Source organism: Ictalurus punctatus, chromosome 22 (assembly GCF_001660625.3).
Source record: "Ictalurus punctatus breed USDA103 chromosome 22, Coco_2.0, whole genome shotgun sequence".
NCBI classification, from domain to species: domain Eukaryota; kingdom Metazoa; phylum Chordata; class Actinopteri; order Siluriformes; family Ictaluridae; genus Ictalurus; species Ictalurus punctatus.
In genome coordinates this window covers 18,910,894-18,923,796 of record NC_030437.2, presented here as the reverse complement: position 1 = coordinate 18,923,796, position 12,903 = coordinate 18,910,894, and the positions used below count along the sequence as shown (strand labels likewise).

The 12,903-nt window shown below is 46.5% G+C and overlaps 1 protein-coding gene across 6 annotated transcripts in view; it reads right to left on the bottom strand.

Annotated features, from left to right (window-relative positions):
- kat6a (K(lysine) acetyltransferase 6A) overlaps window positions 1–11,492 on the bottom strand; it is a 35,292-nt gene extending 23,800 nt beyond the window's left edge. For 4 of the 6 annotated variants that reach the window (XM_017451496.3, XM_047149770.2, XM_047149772.2 and 1 more), the window contains exons 1-2: window positions 10,491–10,617; window positions 5,266–6,530 (exon numbers count right to left, since the gene is read on the bottom strand). In XM_017451496.3, the coding sequence (XP_017306985.1) occupies window positions 5,266–5,883 (618 nt within the window). In that variant the 5' untranslated portion in view covers window positions 5,884–6,530; window positions 10,491–10,617. Of the gene's footprint in view, window positions 1–5,265; window positions 6,531–10,490; window positions 10,618–11,362 lie in introns of those variants that run through there. The other 2 variants (XM_017451495.3, XM_047149771.2) reach the window with 2 other exon arrangements.
- Window positions 11,493–12,903: the final 1,411 nt, after the last annotated feature.

Genomic DNA, 12,903 nt, shown 5'->3' with positions numbered 1-12,903 from the left:
CTCCATCTCTCTTTCTCTCCCTCCCAGTCTCCAGCCCTCCATGTCTCCCTCTCTCTTGGCCCATCCTCCCCAGTCTCCTTCACTTCTCTATCTCTCGCTGTCTCTGTCCATCCCTCTCCGTCTTCATATTCCTCCATGTCTCCCTCTCTCCTTCCATATCCCTGTATCTCCCTCTTCTCCACCCCCCCCCCCCCCCCAATCTCCGTATCCCTCAATGTCTCCATCGCTCCCTTGGTCTGTCTGTCCATCCATCCCAGTCTCCTTCTCCATCTCTCTGTCCGTCCATCCATCCATATCCCTGTATCTCCCTCTCTCCTCCTTCTCTCCGTATCCCTCAATGTCTCCCTCTCTCCCTTGGTCTGTCTGTCCATCCATCCCAGTCTCCTTCTCCATCTCTCTGTCCGTCCATCCATCCATCCATATCCCTGTATCTCCCTCTCTCCTCCTTCTCTCCGTATCCCTCAATGTCTCCCTCTCTCCCTTGGTCTGTCTGTCCATCCATCCCAGTCTCCTTCTCGATCTCTCTGTCCATCCATCCATCCATATCCCTGTAACTCCCTCTCTCCTCCATCTCTCCCTCTCCTCATTCTTTCCATATCCTTCCATGTCTCCGTCTCTCCCTCCATCTTCCACACTCTCTCCCCGTCTCCCTATCCCTCCATGTCTCCCTCTTCACAACCTTCCATGTCTCCCTCTCTCCTCCATCTCTCACTCCCATTCACCATATCCCTCCGTATCTCCCGCTCTCCTCCATCTCTCGCTCTCATTCTCCATAACCCTCCGTGTCTCCTGCGCTCCTCCATCTCTCCCATTCACCATATCCCTCCATATCTCCCTGCCTCCTCCATCTCTCTCCCTCCCATTCTCCACATCGCTCAGTGTCTCCGCCATCTCCCCCTCTCTCTCTCCCCATCTTCCACACTCTCTCCGGCTCGGTCTCTCCTCCCAGTCTCCATCTCTCTCTCCCCTCCATCTCTCCATTTCTTACCCCTAGTCTCAATCTGTCTCTCTTCGACTCCTTCCAATCATCTCTTTTCCTCCATAGTCTCTTCTCATCTCTCCGTCTCCGTCTCTCACGCTTTCCCAATTTCTTTCAGTTTCTCTCTGTCCCTCTCCCCCTTTCCCTCTCTCCTTGATCTCACAAGCCAAACACAGAACTGAGACATGCTGATTATAAACTTTCTCTGATTTAAGACCGACTTGATCGGTGAAGGAGAGATCGGGAATTATTTCGGGGATTGATTCGGAGGGTTGTAAATCCAACAGCGCTGCTGATGAAGCCGTGGTGTCGTTACGTAACGTGGTGGTGTGATCATTTATAGTCAGGACTTTCTCACGTCCGCAGATTGACCCGAACGCTGGCAGCTGTGAGGGGTGAATCTGAGGTTACAGACACTCACACTGACGACTATTACTGCCTACACGCTTTTAACATGACACACACGGCATCATCTTAATGTGACAGACACCGAAGCACACACCAGGAAAAACAGCTATGAGATTTTCTATATGTGTATCCATGACCTCAGTTTGACTCGCAACCCCCTCCTCTGCCCTGGCAGTGACCCCATATGAGAGACTGAGCGAGCGAGTGTATGTGTGTGTGCGTGTGAGAGAGAGAGAGAGAGAGAGAGAGAGAGAGAGAGAGAGAGAGAGAGAGAGAGAGAGAGACACACACTGGGGAATCGGAATTGAATAGGGAGGTATAATAGAATAATTCAGAGCGGAGTATACAAATCCCACGACACTCAGGGACAGAAGTGGTGTTTATCCATTTATTTTCTGTACAGTGCGTTTCTGTAGATAAACTGAACCGAATCATGTTGGGCCTGAATCGAATCAAATCGTACCTGAGCAGAACCAAATTATACTGGATGTGAATCAAACCAAATCATGTAACGTAACTTAAAATCAAATTGGACCTGAATGGAGTCATAGCGGTGGTGAGCTGAATCATGTTGGGCCTGAGCAGAGTCATACCAGAGCAGAACAGAATCATTTTGGACCTGAATCGAGTCACATCAGTGCTGAACCTGAATCAAACAAGATCATATAATTTTTGAACCAAATAACATCCGAGTCCTGTCGCTGCTTAACAGGATGAGTTTGGACCTGAACTGAATCTTATTGGTGTTTAACTGAATCATAGTGTTCCTGAACAGAGTCATATTGGGCCTGAATCAAGTCACATCACTTCAGAACCGAATCAAATTGGACCTGAATAGTCATATCGGCGCTGAATCAAATCAAAATCATATTGTTGCCGAGTCGACTCGTTGTTTTTGCATCGTATCATATGCAACATATCAAAAGGTGTACCGTATCATCGGAAACCTGATCGTGTGTCGTCACCTGGGATTACAACCGCAATTCCGAAAAAGTTGGGACGGTTTGAAACATGCAAAGACACAAAACAAAAAGAATCATTTGAAAATTCAATTCACACTTTACTCTATTGAACACACATTATTCGATGTTTTACTTTGTGAATTTAATTAATTTCTGAAAATATACACTCAAATCAAATCTGATGACTGCAACGCAGTCCAAAAAAGTTGGGACAGTCGACTGTTCACCGCTGTGTAATAACAGCTTTTTTTTTAATAACACTTATTAAGCGTTTGGACGCCGAGTGAAGGCACCAGTTGGTTAAGTTAAGCGAGTGGAATTTTCCCACGTTCATCCATTATGTATTTCTTCAGCCGAGTGACTGTATGGGGCCTTCTTTGCCTTATTTTGAGCTTCATAATGCACCACAGGTTCTCAATGGGAGACAGGTCAGGACTGCAGCAGGCCATGCTAGCACCCACACACTCTGCTTACGCGACCATGCGCTTGTAATCCTCGCAGAATGTGGTGTGGCGTTGTCCTGCTCTGGATGGCAGCGTATGTTGCTCCAAAAATGTGTAAAAATCTTTCTGCTTTAATGCTGCCTCACAGATGTGCAGGTTACCCATACCATGGGCACTGACACGCCCCCATACGCTGGGCACTGACACGCCCCATACCATGGGCACCAACACCACCGACACGCCCCCCTACCATGGGCACCGACACGCCCCCATACCATGGGCACTGTCCTTTTCCTCTTTGGCCTGGAGGAAACGATGGCTGTTTTGTCCGGAAACTATCCGAAATTTCGACTCATCGGACCACAAAACACGACTCCACTGTGCTACTGTCCATATCAGATGAGACCGAACCCAGAGAAGTGGGCGGAGCTTCTGGATAGTGTTAATGTATGGCTTCTGCTTTGCATAGTAAAGCCTTAACTTACAAAGTAAAGCCTTGCATCTGTGGATGCAGCGGCGAATGGTGTCGACAGACACAGGTTTACCAAAGTATTCCTGAGCTCACCTCAGGATCTTCATTACAGACTCACGACGGTTTTTAAACCAGTGACGTCCGAGGGATCGGAGATCACGCGCACTCAGAAGTGGTCCTCGACCTCGCCCTTCACACGCAGATTTTGACCGGATTCATTGAATATTTTAATTATATTGTGCAGAGTAGAAGGTGAAATGCCCAAAATCCTACCGACTTGTCTTCGCGTTGGATTATTTCCTGACTCGTCTGTTAACAGATTGTCCGAGCCTCGACCCGCCCTTCTTGAAGGACTAGACCTTTTATGGAGACTCCTTATATACCATGATTAGACGATTTCCTCACCTGTTTCACATCACCATTAGTCCTAAATCGCCCCGTCCCTACTTTTCTGATACGTGCTGCATGCATCAATTTCAAAATAAACGTTTAGCGTCAAAAAACTACGCAGTTGATTATATAAAACATTGTTTTTTTTCCTATTTAAATAGAAGTCAAAGTACATTTACAAAATCACTCCTCTGTTTTTATTTATTAGCATTTCCCACACCGTCCCAACTTTTTCGGAATTGGGGTTGCACATTACAGCTTTTCTACCGCCCGGTAGATAAAGATGACGTCGACGGTGTACGAAAGCAACCGACTCCTCGGTGGTTATTTAAACAAGCAGCGACGGGTTTCTGAACAAATTTGCATGTCGGACCTCACGTATTTTTACGAGTGAATAGAAAATGAAAACGAGATGCAAACGGAGGTGAACGGAACTAAACGGTCGCTTAAACGTGGCCCGGGGCCGAGCGTGACTACCAAACTAAAGGCTTAAATGCAGCTCATCGCCCTTATTGTGTAAACGTGAACCTGGACATCCCATAATGATCACTCCATCGATACAACGCCGTCTTCTTATCGTTAATAACCGCAGAGTAAAATAAACGCCCGACGAACATCACCGGCGAGTCACGCAATGTTCGTAAATAAGTGTTTGAGGCACAATTTAAGTCAAAACAACGCCATGGATTTTTCCTACAGCGCTGTCCATGTCGGTTGATTTCAGGGCCAGAAAACTCGCAAACAAAAGGCATGTATATATATAAAAAATAAATTAAAAAAAACCCCTACACACACACACACACACACACACACACACTGCACTGTGACGCAGTTTATCCAGTTTCCCCTATGGCACCTTTAAAGGTCGTTCGATCGTCATCAATTATTAATAATTAAATCCCTCTGACAAACTTCAGACCGCACCTTTAATCTGCTCATCAAGCAGGAAGTGAAACTTCGCTGCAGCCTGAGTGAAAACGAAACTATAAAGCCGGCGAGTGCGTGCGTATTTAGCGACGAAAAAAGGTCTGCGCGTGGGAGCTGAACGCCACGCCGCGTCCGCCTCTGCCGTTCTCATGCGGTTTAAGCGAAGCGGCTTTTTCCATCAAGGGAACAAGAAACTTCCCTCGAGTACCACAGACGCTTCTTCCGCCTTTTTAAAAGGAGCGCGTGAGAGATTTAATGCCTTAAAATACCGCTTCTAAAGTGTGTGTGAAGAAACATTTAGAGCTGATCGATACACGGGCACTGTGAAAAATGATGGTGATAAGGGTACAAGCTACAATTCCTAAACATTACAAAACCGTGGCAGAAAAACAAGAAGAGGCCGCATCGTAATGTGTGCAAAGTGAAGCGAGACTGGGCCTGAAGCGAATCATATCGGTGTTAGTTGGGCATGATTCAAATCATATCAGTACTGAACCGAATCATATCTGTGCACGAATTGAATCAAATTGGGTGCTGAATCGGTCTGAAGTGTTATTGGTCATATCTAATCCTTACCTTACGAACTGAAATCGCATGCTATCGTAAGGAAGCGTAATGCAATAAAAGTTTCGAAAATTAGGAAGTTGTTGTGCCGCGCGTGGTGCGTTTAGCTCCTGCTCTTACCCGATCTTTCTCGTGAGGCAGCGGGCGTACAGGAGGCAGAGACTCCAGCGCTACGCGTCCGTCACCAGCGTCGCTTCCATCGTTGCTGCTCGCGAGCCGGAACAGCGGGCCGTGTTTAAGGACACGCCCGTGCCCGACGGCCCGTTTCAGCGCGAGCCTGAGCTGCTGGTGGAAGATCCTGGGCGCCGCCGTACCCGTTAGCTGGCTCGCTACGTCCGCCTGGCACTTCAGGAAGCGTTCGATGCTCCTGAGAGACGACCCTCCGGACTCGTGCAGACCCTCCAAGGCGCGTCGGATCAGCTTGTTCCAGTCCAGCGCCGCTTTCTTGGAAGCCCCGCTTCCTCCCGTACTGACGCCGCCCTTGGGCTTGGGCGGGACCAGGCGCCCGGGGTTATCGGGGTCTTTGTAGGAGTTGAGGCCCTTGTTGGAGACCTTGAGGACGGTGCCATCCTGAACGCTGAGCTCGAGCTGCTCGAGAACGGTCTGGCGGTCGAGGCCGTGCGACGTGGACACGGCGTTGCAGATGCGCTCCTCCGACGGACGCTGCTTCTGCTTCTTCACCTTCTTGATGGCCTCCAGGATCCAGGCCGTGTACAGAGGGTTCGCCAGCTTCACCATGGCTGCGTTTGGGCCTGGCACACACTAAAACACGCACACACACACTCACTCTCACACACACTCGCAGAGGCCTCGGCAGCCCTGGAGCCGCCTCTTCCTCTTCTTTCCTCCACCCTAGTTTACTATCCTTTGTCCCGTGTGGTGAACCCCTCAAAGCCGCAGCGAAAAGAATCAGAAAGTAGGCTGATCACCATAGCATAAACTCCCCCCGAGACCCCACCCCACCCCGAAGAAGTAGATCCCAAAAATCCCAGAAAGCCTTCTCTTTCCACGTAAAGATTCCCAGGGAATTCAGAAATCCCGTGAAAACTCCACTCAAACCTGCAAACTCCACACCAGCCCCCGTACGATCATTTAATCAATCTGGACCCGGTTTGTAGTGTCATCCAGTGTAGTGTGAAAATAACGTAGTGTAAAAATTATGATGATAGGTGGAGAAGAAAAAAAAAAAAAAGGAGAAAAAAAAAAAAAAAAAAAAAAGGAAATACGAACACAAAAAAAAGAATCAATCCGGAGGAGAAAGAGTTTCATCCAGCAGTTCTCGTGTTCTCTGTAGGGTTTAGAAGATTCAGAACGGAGCTCTCGGTCCCAGGTGTAGCGATGGACGATCGCCTTCACGGCAAACGCGCTTCGGCTGCTCTTGGACCCTGAAAGAACGAAAGAAGAAGAAAAAGCAGGAGAAAGAAGTGAGTAACACAAACACACACTCCTAAACTCACGTACCAATTTTATCCCAAAAACTAAATCTACGCCCGCCGTCTCAGAACGTAGCTTCGTCTGGTAGAAGCAGAAATAATAATAATAAAAAGTACAACTGCGTTCTTTCACGTTGCTTTTTACTGTAATATTTAAAAAAAATAAATAAAAAAAAAAGTTTTTAAAAAGTAAACATTACGCTCCGCACGTCACGTTTCGCTCGTCTGGTCACTTGCTAGCGTGTCCCTCGTCATCTTGTCTTAGTGATACGACACTGCTGCGTGATCACGCTGCTGAATTCTGATTGGTCGGAAAGTATTTTCTTAAACGGCTCCGATATGTTGTAGTCGCTATAGTAACAGCTCGTTCACAGAGACTTGAAGAAAAAAATAAACAACAACAATGTGCGAAACGGTCGGCATGGTGACGTTTTCTGTATGGAAAGGTTTATGGAAGGAGTCTCCAGTGTAACCGCTTTGAGGTTTCTTCTATCATCATCATCATCATCATGGTGGGGTGGGGGGGGGGGGGGGTCTGGTGAAGGAAAGTTGCTATAGCGTAACTGAGAACAGGAACTTGTTTTTTGCTTCGCGGAAAGTAACTATAAACGTACTGTTGTAGGAAAGGAGCTGACGTCAGGGACGTACACAGCACGACAGGTTTTATTGCTCGGAGGAGACACACACAGCTGTCCTGACAGTCAACGTCACGATTCGCTAATTTTGCTCTGCGTGACTCAAAGCAGGATCCTGGCAGCCGAACTGTTTGTTACACGCCGCACGACACCTCGGATAAATCCATCCGTCACACACTTCCTGTCCGTAAACAAGAACAAACGCGACAGACACACAGACAGACAGAGAGAGAGAATAAATGATCACCGTCTACCATCGGGTCATCGTTCGTCTCCGTCCCTGCTCCTGTTCAAGTCTCGGTAATGTAATCTGGACCCGTGACGCATCATAACAACGCTGTATCCGCAAGTTCCAGCGAGATTCCGCTTCGTCTTTTATACGACCTTTCAAAAAAAACGTCCCCGGAGACATTTTAGTGGCGATTTGAGACGCTCGCTACACTATTAAAACGGCTGCGTTCCAGATAAATATCGAAGAGTTATATATTTGGGCGTGAATCCGGAACGGGCCTGGCGGGTCAACCCTGAGGAAAACCCCACGCCTGGGCAGGTACGGTCTTTCACATCGACATTAGCGAGAAAGCAAATTAGGCACGGATGTACGAGACTTACAATGTGCAGGGTTCATTTCTTAAAGACCGCAACCACGTTCCTCCTCCAGCCGGAAATAAAAACAAAAACTGCCCATGTGTCATTCCCTTCCGTCTGAGCGAACGCTTACGGAATTATTTGAGCAAATATGATTCGCTTCTCTGTGGTTAAAATCTGCACGACCCTGTATGCGCCTGGACTCCCCTGCATACACCCGGGCACCCCTGCATACACCCGGGCACCCCTGCATACACCCGGGCACCCCTGCATACACCCGGGCACCCCTGCATACACCACCCCCGTATACACCCCTGCAGCTGGTTGAGACACAATGTGATGGTCATATTTCCATTTAGGCATGATCGGTGTGCTGTGACGACTTTAAAAAAATTCCTTTATCGGACAGGATGTGTTCCTTGACCTTTAACTATAAAATTCAGAAATCTGAACATTACACACACAAAAAAATGACTGGAATTACAAACGTTCGTCAGTATCGACGAGCTGAAAACATACGCATGTACTCAGACTGAAAAAACAATGTTTCGACGCACCTTTAAACGTAAACGCAGGGTCGTAGCAGGCCAGGAAAACTTTCTAACAGTCCTAACAGCCCCCAGAAACAGAAGCGAACACGCCCCAGAACTCCTCTCACGTCGACGTTCCGGCCAGACCACTGAACAAGCACGAGGTCCGACGATCCGACAGTCTCAAACCAACAGATACGCGTCCGAATTTCACCAGCGTGTAGCTTGAGCTCGTCCCCCCCTCGTTCTGTATGGGACATCGCCGCACCTACACTACCGCTCAAAAGTTTGTACGCGCTCGACTGAAATGTTTCTCACGACCTTAAAAAGCTTTCGATCTGAAGGTGTGTGATTAAATGTTTGAATTCAGTGACAAAAACATAACCGCGCCAACATATTCGTTTCTTTCATTAGAAAACTAACGTTTTATTGACAAAAAAAAAAGTGGATATTTCTAAACGGACGACTCGGGGAGAAATATTGTGAAAAGCAGCCGCTGAGTGTCCGGCGTCGGTGTGAACTCCTTTAATACTGTTTTAAAAAATCATCTCGGGGAAATTCCTCGAGAAATCGCTCGAGAAAACGCCGAGAACACATTTGTACACGTTCCATTTGTGTTACTCCAGAGTTTTGATGACTTTATTAATTATTCTAAAATGTCGGGGGAGAATAAAGGTAAAGAAAGTGCGTCTAAACTTCTGACCGGTAGTGTACGCTTACATCCATAACACACATCGTATATTAATACAGCTGCTTTATTGCAACGCAAACCGCTAACAAAGCTTCTATTCCTATCTAGCGGTGATGCGGCGCTCTTCATCCGTCTGATTCCGTCTTCCGGAAGAATAAAACGAGACAGCGCGTCGAACCGGTCGGAAACCGGGCTTTAACGCAAGGAATATTCAGCGACGTGGTGGAGTTACAGTAGAGTTACCTACTGCTTTACCACTGACACTGGAGACTCCTTCTATAAACGTTAAACGGAAGTCTTCGCACAGGAAGCGTCGCCGGATCTGTGATTACACGCGTTATTTTACTCCGTCCACGTGGCGCGTCCGCTGTACAAGTCCTGCGTTTGAAAGATGGAGCTTCTCCACCATGTTCATGACCTGGTGTGAGATTAATAAGCGGATATTACGGCTTCAAGCCGAACAAACGAACGTCTCGAAGCCAACATAAAACCTCAGAGCACCACGGAAGTCAAAACAAAGCCGAATATTAGTTAGCGTCTATTTTTGGCTTTACGTCATTTCCATACAGCTGCATCCTCAAGCATGGAATCTGCAACCAACAACAACAACAACAACCACCACCAGGAAACAACCTACACACAGTGTTCACACTAAATTTAACAAGATATATCATTATAATATTGATACAATATTAATAACAATACGCATAATTATAGTACTGAAAAATGTACAAACAAATTGTGTTCGATTCTGGGCTTGTTTTTAGCTTGTTTACATGCAATTACAACACTGTTATAGACATAAAACGTGAAGTTACCTTTTTATTAATATAAACACAATGTTTTTGCAATAAAAAAAAATGATAAGACTCACAAAAAGTCACACTGCCGTCAAATTAAGGAGCTAAAACGTAAACAAGGTGTCGTAAACAACATATTTCGACATGAGGCTACGATAGCAGTGAAGAAATGACAATAAGTTGACCATACGCGTTTGAATAAATACTTTATGTTTTATAAATATGTCTAGGAGTGGTTTTTAAAGCGTTCCACATACCTTAAATCTAAAGAATCACAGGTTTTAAGACTAGTTTACGTCCAACTTTTTTTTCCGCGCTGGCTAAGCTAGCTGCTTGTTTTGCTAGCAAACTGTTTACATTCGCATGGCTTTCAGAAACGATTTTATTAAATAAATAAACAAAAAAAGCGCAATAAACGTTCTTAAAATAAAACAGCGATTCTGTACAAATTCGCAAACCACGGCAGATCAGATTAATAAAATTTATAACATCGTTATTTGGTTTTGTTTTGGGTTTTTTTCCTCCTTCAATTCCTAGCCGTTGTAGCAAGGCTAAGCTAACCCACTTTAGCTAAGATCTCCCACTGAGAAACCCGCGGCCTGGGAAAGCCAGACAATACAAAAGCAAAGCGAGAAAATATCGTGTTCTTTTCTTGTCGTGTGACTTACGTTTTAACTAGCTCGCGTTGCTTGTGGTTTAGAGAAACAAATAAATAGGCAAATCGTGTCGTCGTGTTACGCGGAGGACCCTTTCCTCGTAGCACTGAGCGCCTTGACGCAAAGCGCGGCCGCATCCTCCCATTTTCCTACTTCCTTCCTCCGCGCTCCCCCTCCCTCCCTCCCGCAGAGCGCCCGCCGATGGCGCGGTGGTGGCGGGGAAACGGACAAGGCCTCCAACAGCACCACCTTCCCAAAGCGAATTTTATTTTATTTATCTACACTCATTGTTTACATGTGTGTGTGTGTGTGGTTTTTATACCAGCAATGGTATTTACTTTATACTTTATTGTATTAATCGTCCTTGTTGTGTTGTCCGTGGTTGTTTTTCGGTTTGTTTTTAGCAGCATGTCATTGTCTTGGGATGGAGACGGAGCAGTATAGGATATGTTCCAACGATTAAAATAAACAAATGAGATAAATAAGACAGTTAAAGAAAAAGTTATATAGTGATCTTTATCGTAGTCTAAATAAGGGCCTCGAAACTCGTCCTCCCTCCTTTCCTCTGCCTTCCCTAGCCCCTATTTATACCCCCACCCCTCCACCGCGCGCGAGCGCTCCATCCATCTCCTCTCTCGCTCTTCCTCGCTCGCGCGCTTCCCTGAAAGACAGCGCGCGCGCGGGATCCAGTTACGGCTCCTAACTCCCCCCTCTTCTCAAACGCGCACACGCGCGAGGGAGAGAGCGCGCACGCGCGCGCATACACACATACACATACATATACACACTCCTTCCGCCATTTAAAAAAAAAAAAAAACAACAAAAAAAAAAAACCCACAGCGTTTTAAAAACAAATCAGAATCGGATTAACCGCCGCGACTCACCGGAATCTGGGATCGAGCCGCCGGGAAGGACGTGGCAAAAAGCATAAGAGACGCGCGCGACGACAACGACGAGCCCGAAAGCGCAGGCGGAGAGAGCGGTGGCTCGAGAGCTGCCGCCATCTTTGAGTGAAACAGGAGCGATGCGCTCGCTCGCGAGGGGGAGGGGCGGATACTCAGGGACCGTCTGAATGTTCACACCCTCTCACTGCAGCGACCAAAACACCCCGACTGCAGACACCGACAAGGGATCAGGGCGATGATCTTTATTCTCAACCACGAATATTCTGAACAAATTTAAGAATAAAAAATATAATAAGATTGCAGATATTTACCCCAGAATTTAATATGTGTGTGTTTTCTTTAATCCTACTAACGCGCGTGTAATGGCAATGTGTGCTTAGGGACCGTCACGATTTTCCAAGTTGCTGCTGCCAACGTAAAAAAACAACAACCAGAATTGATGTTTAATGTACACTATACAGCCAAAGGTTTGTAGACACCTGACCATCACTGCTATATGTTGTTGAACATCTCATTCCAGATTCACCCCCCCCCCCCCCCCCTCCTGTTATAATAATAATAAGCTCCACTCATTCTTCTGGGAAGGCTTTCCACTAGATTTTGGGGTGTGGTTGTGCGGATTTGGATTCATTCAGAAATACAAGAGCGTTAGCAAGGTTGAGATCGGGCAGTTGCTGATGTCGGGATGTCGAGGAGGCTCCAGTTCATCCCAAAAGGTGTTCAGTGGGGTTGATTGAGGTCAGGGCTCTGTCCAGGACACTCAAGTTCTTCTACCTTCTAGCCAACCTTCACACACACCACGTCTTCACGGAGCTGGCTTTGCGCACAGCGGCATCACGATGCTGGAACAGGGTTTGAGCGTCTTAGTTCCAGTGAAGGGAAATCGTATACAACGCTACAGAGTACCGAAACCGTTCTATACAATTGTGTGCTTCAGACTTTATGGAAACAGTTTCGGAAAGAAACATATACGGGTGTGATGGTCAGGACTGAACTGAAAATTTTTAAACAAAATTTCATTCAAAACTGGAAATAAAGAGAAAGTTTTAGAATCTGAAAATATTTAAACCGTGACATCTTTAATATTCCATATTCATAGGTCGCTAAACACATTTGTTGCATTCGATTTACCTCAGAAGCGGGAAGTCGGAGCTCATAAATACGTCGTTTTCGACCTCCGTGCGTTCGAGATGCAAAGTAGGCGGAAAAGAAAAACATGGATGCGTCCGTATTCATCTTTTGTAAGCAAGCAGCGAACTGCGATGAGTGATTTATAGTACGTTAATTGAAATCTACTTGTGTATATGCATTATAACTTATTTAAAGGTGAGATGTGCGACTTTGTTTACTGTTGATGCCGTGAGCGGCCGTGTTGATCCGATGTCACTTGCTAAACTCGGAGTTGAGCAGACCGTCCTGAGTTCCTGAGTAGGAATTCCAAGTTGAGGGAGACTTTTTGGTTTTTCCTAGTCGGAGTTACAACCTTTAGTCAAAGGCAGCACTATTTCCTCCGTTGAAGC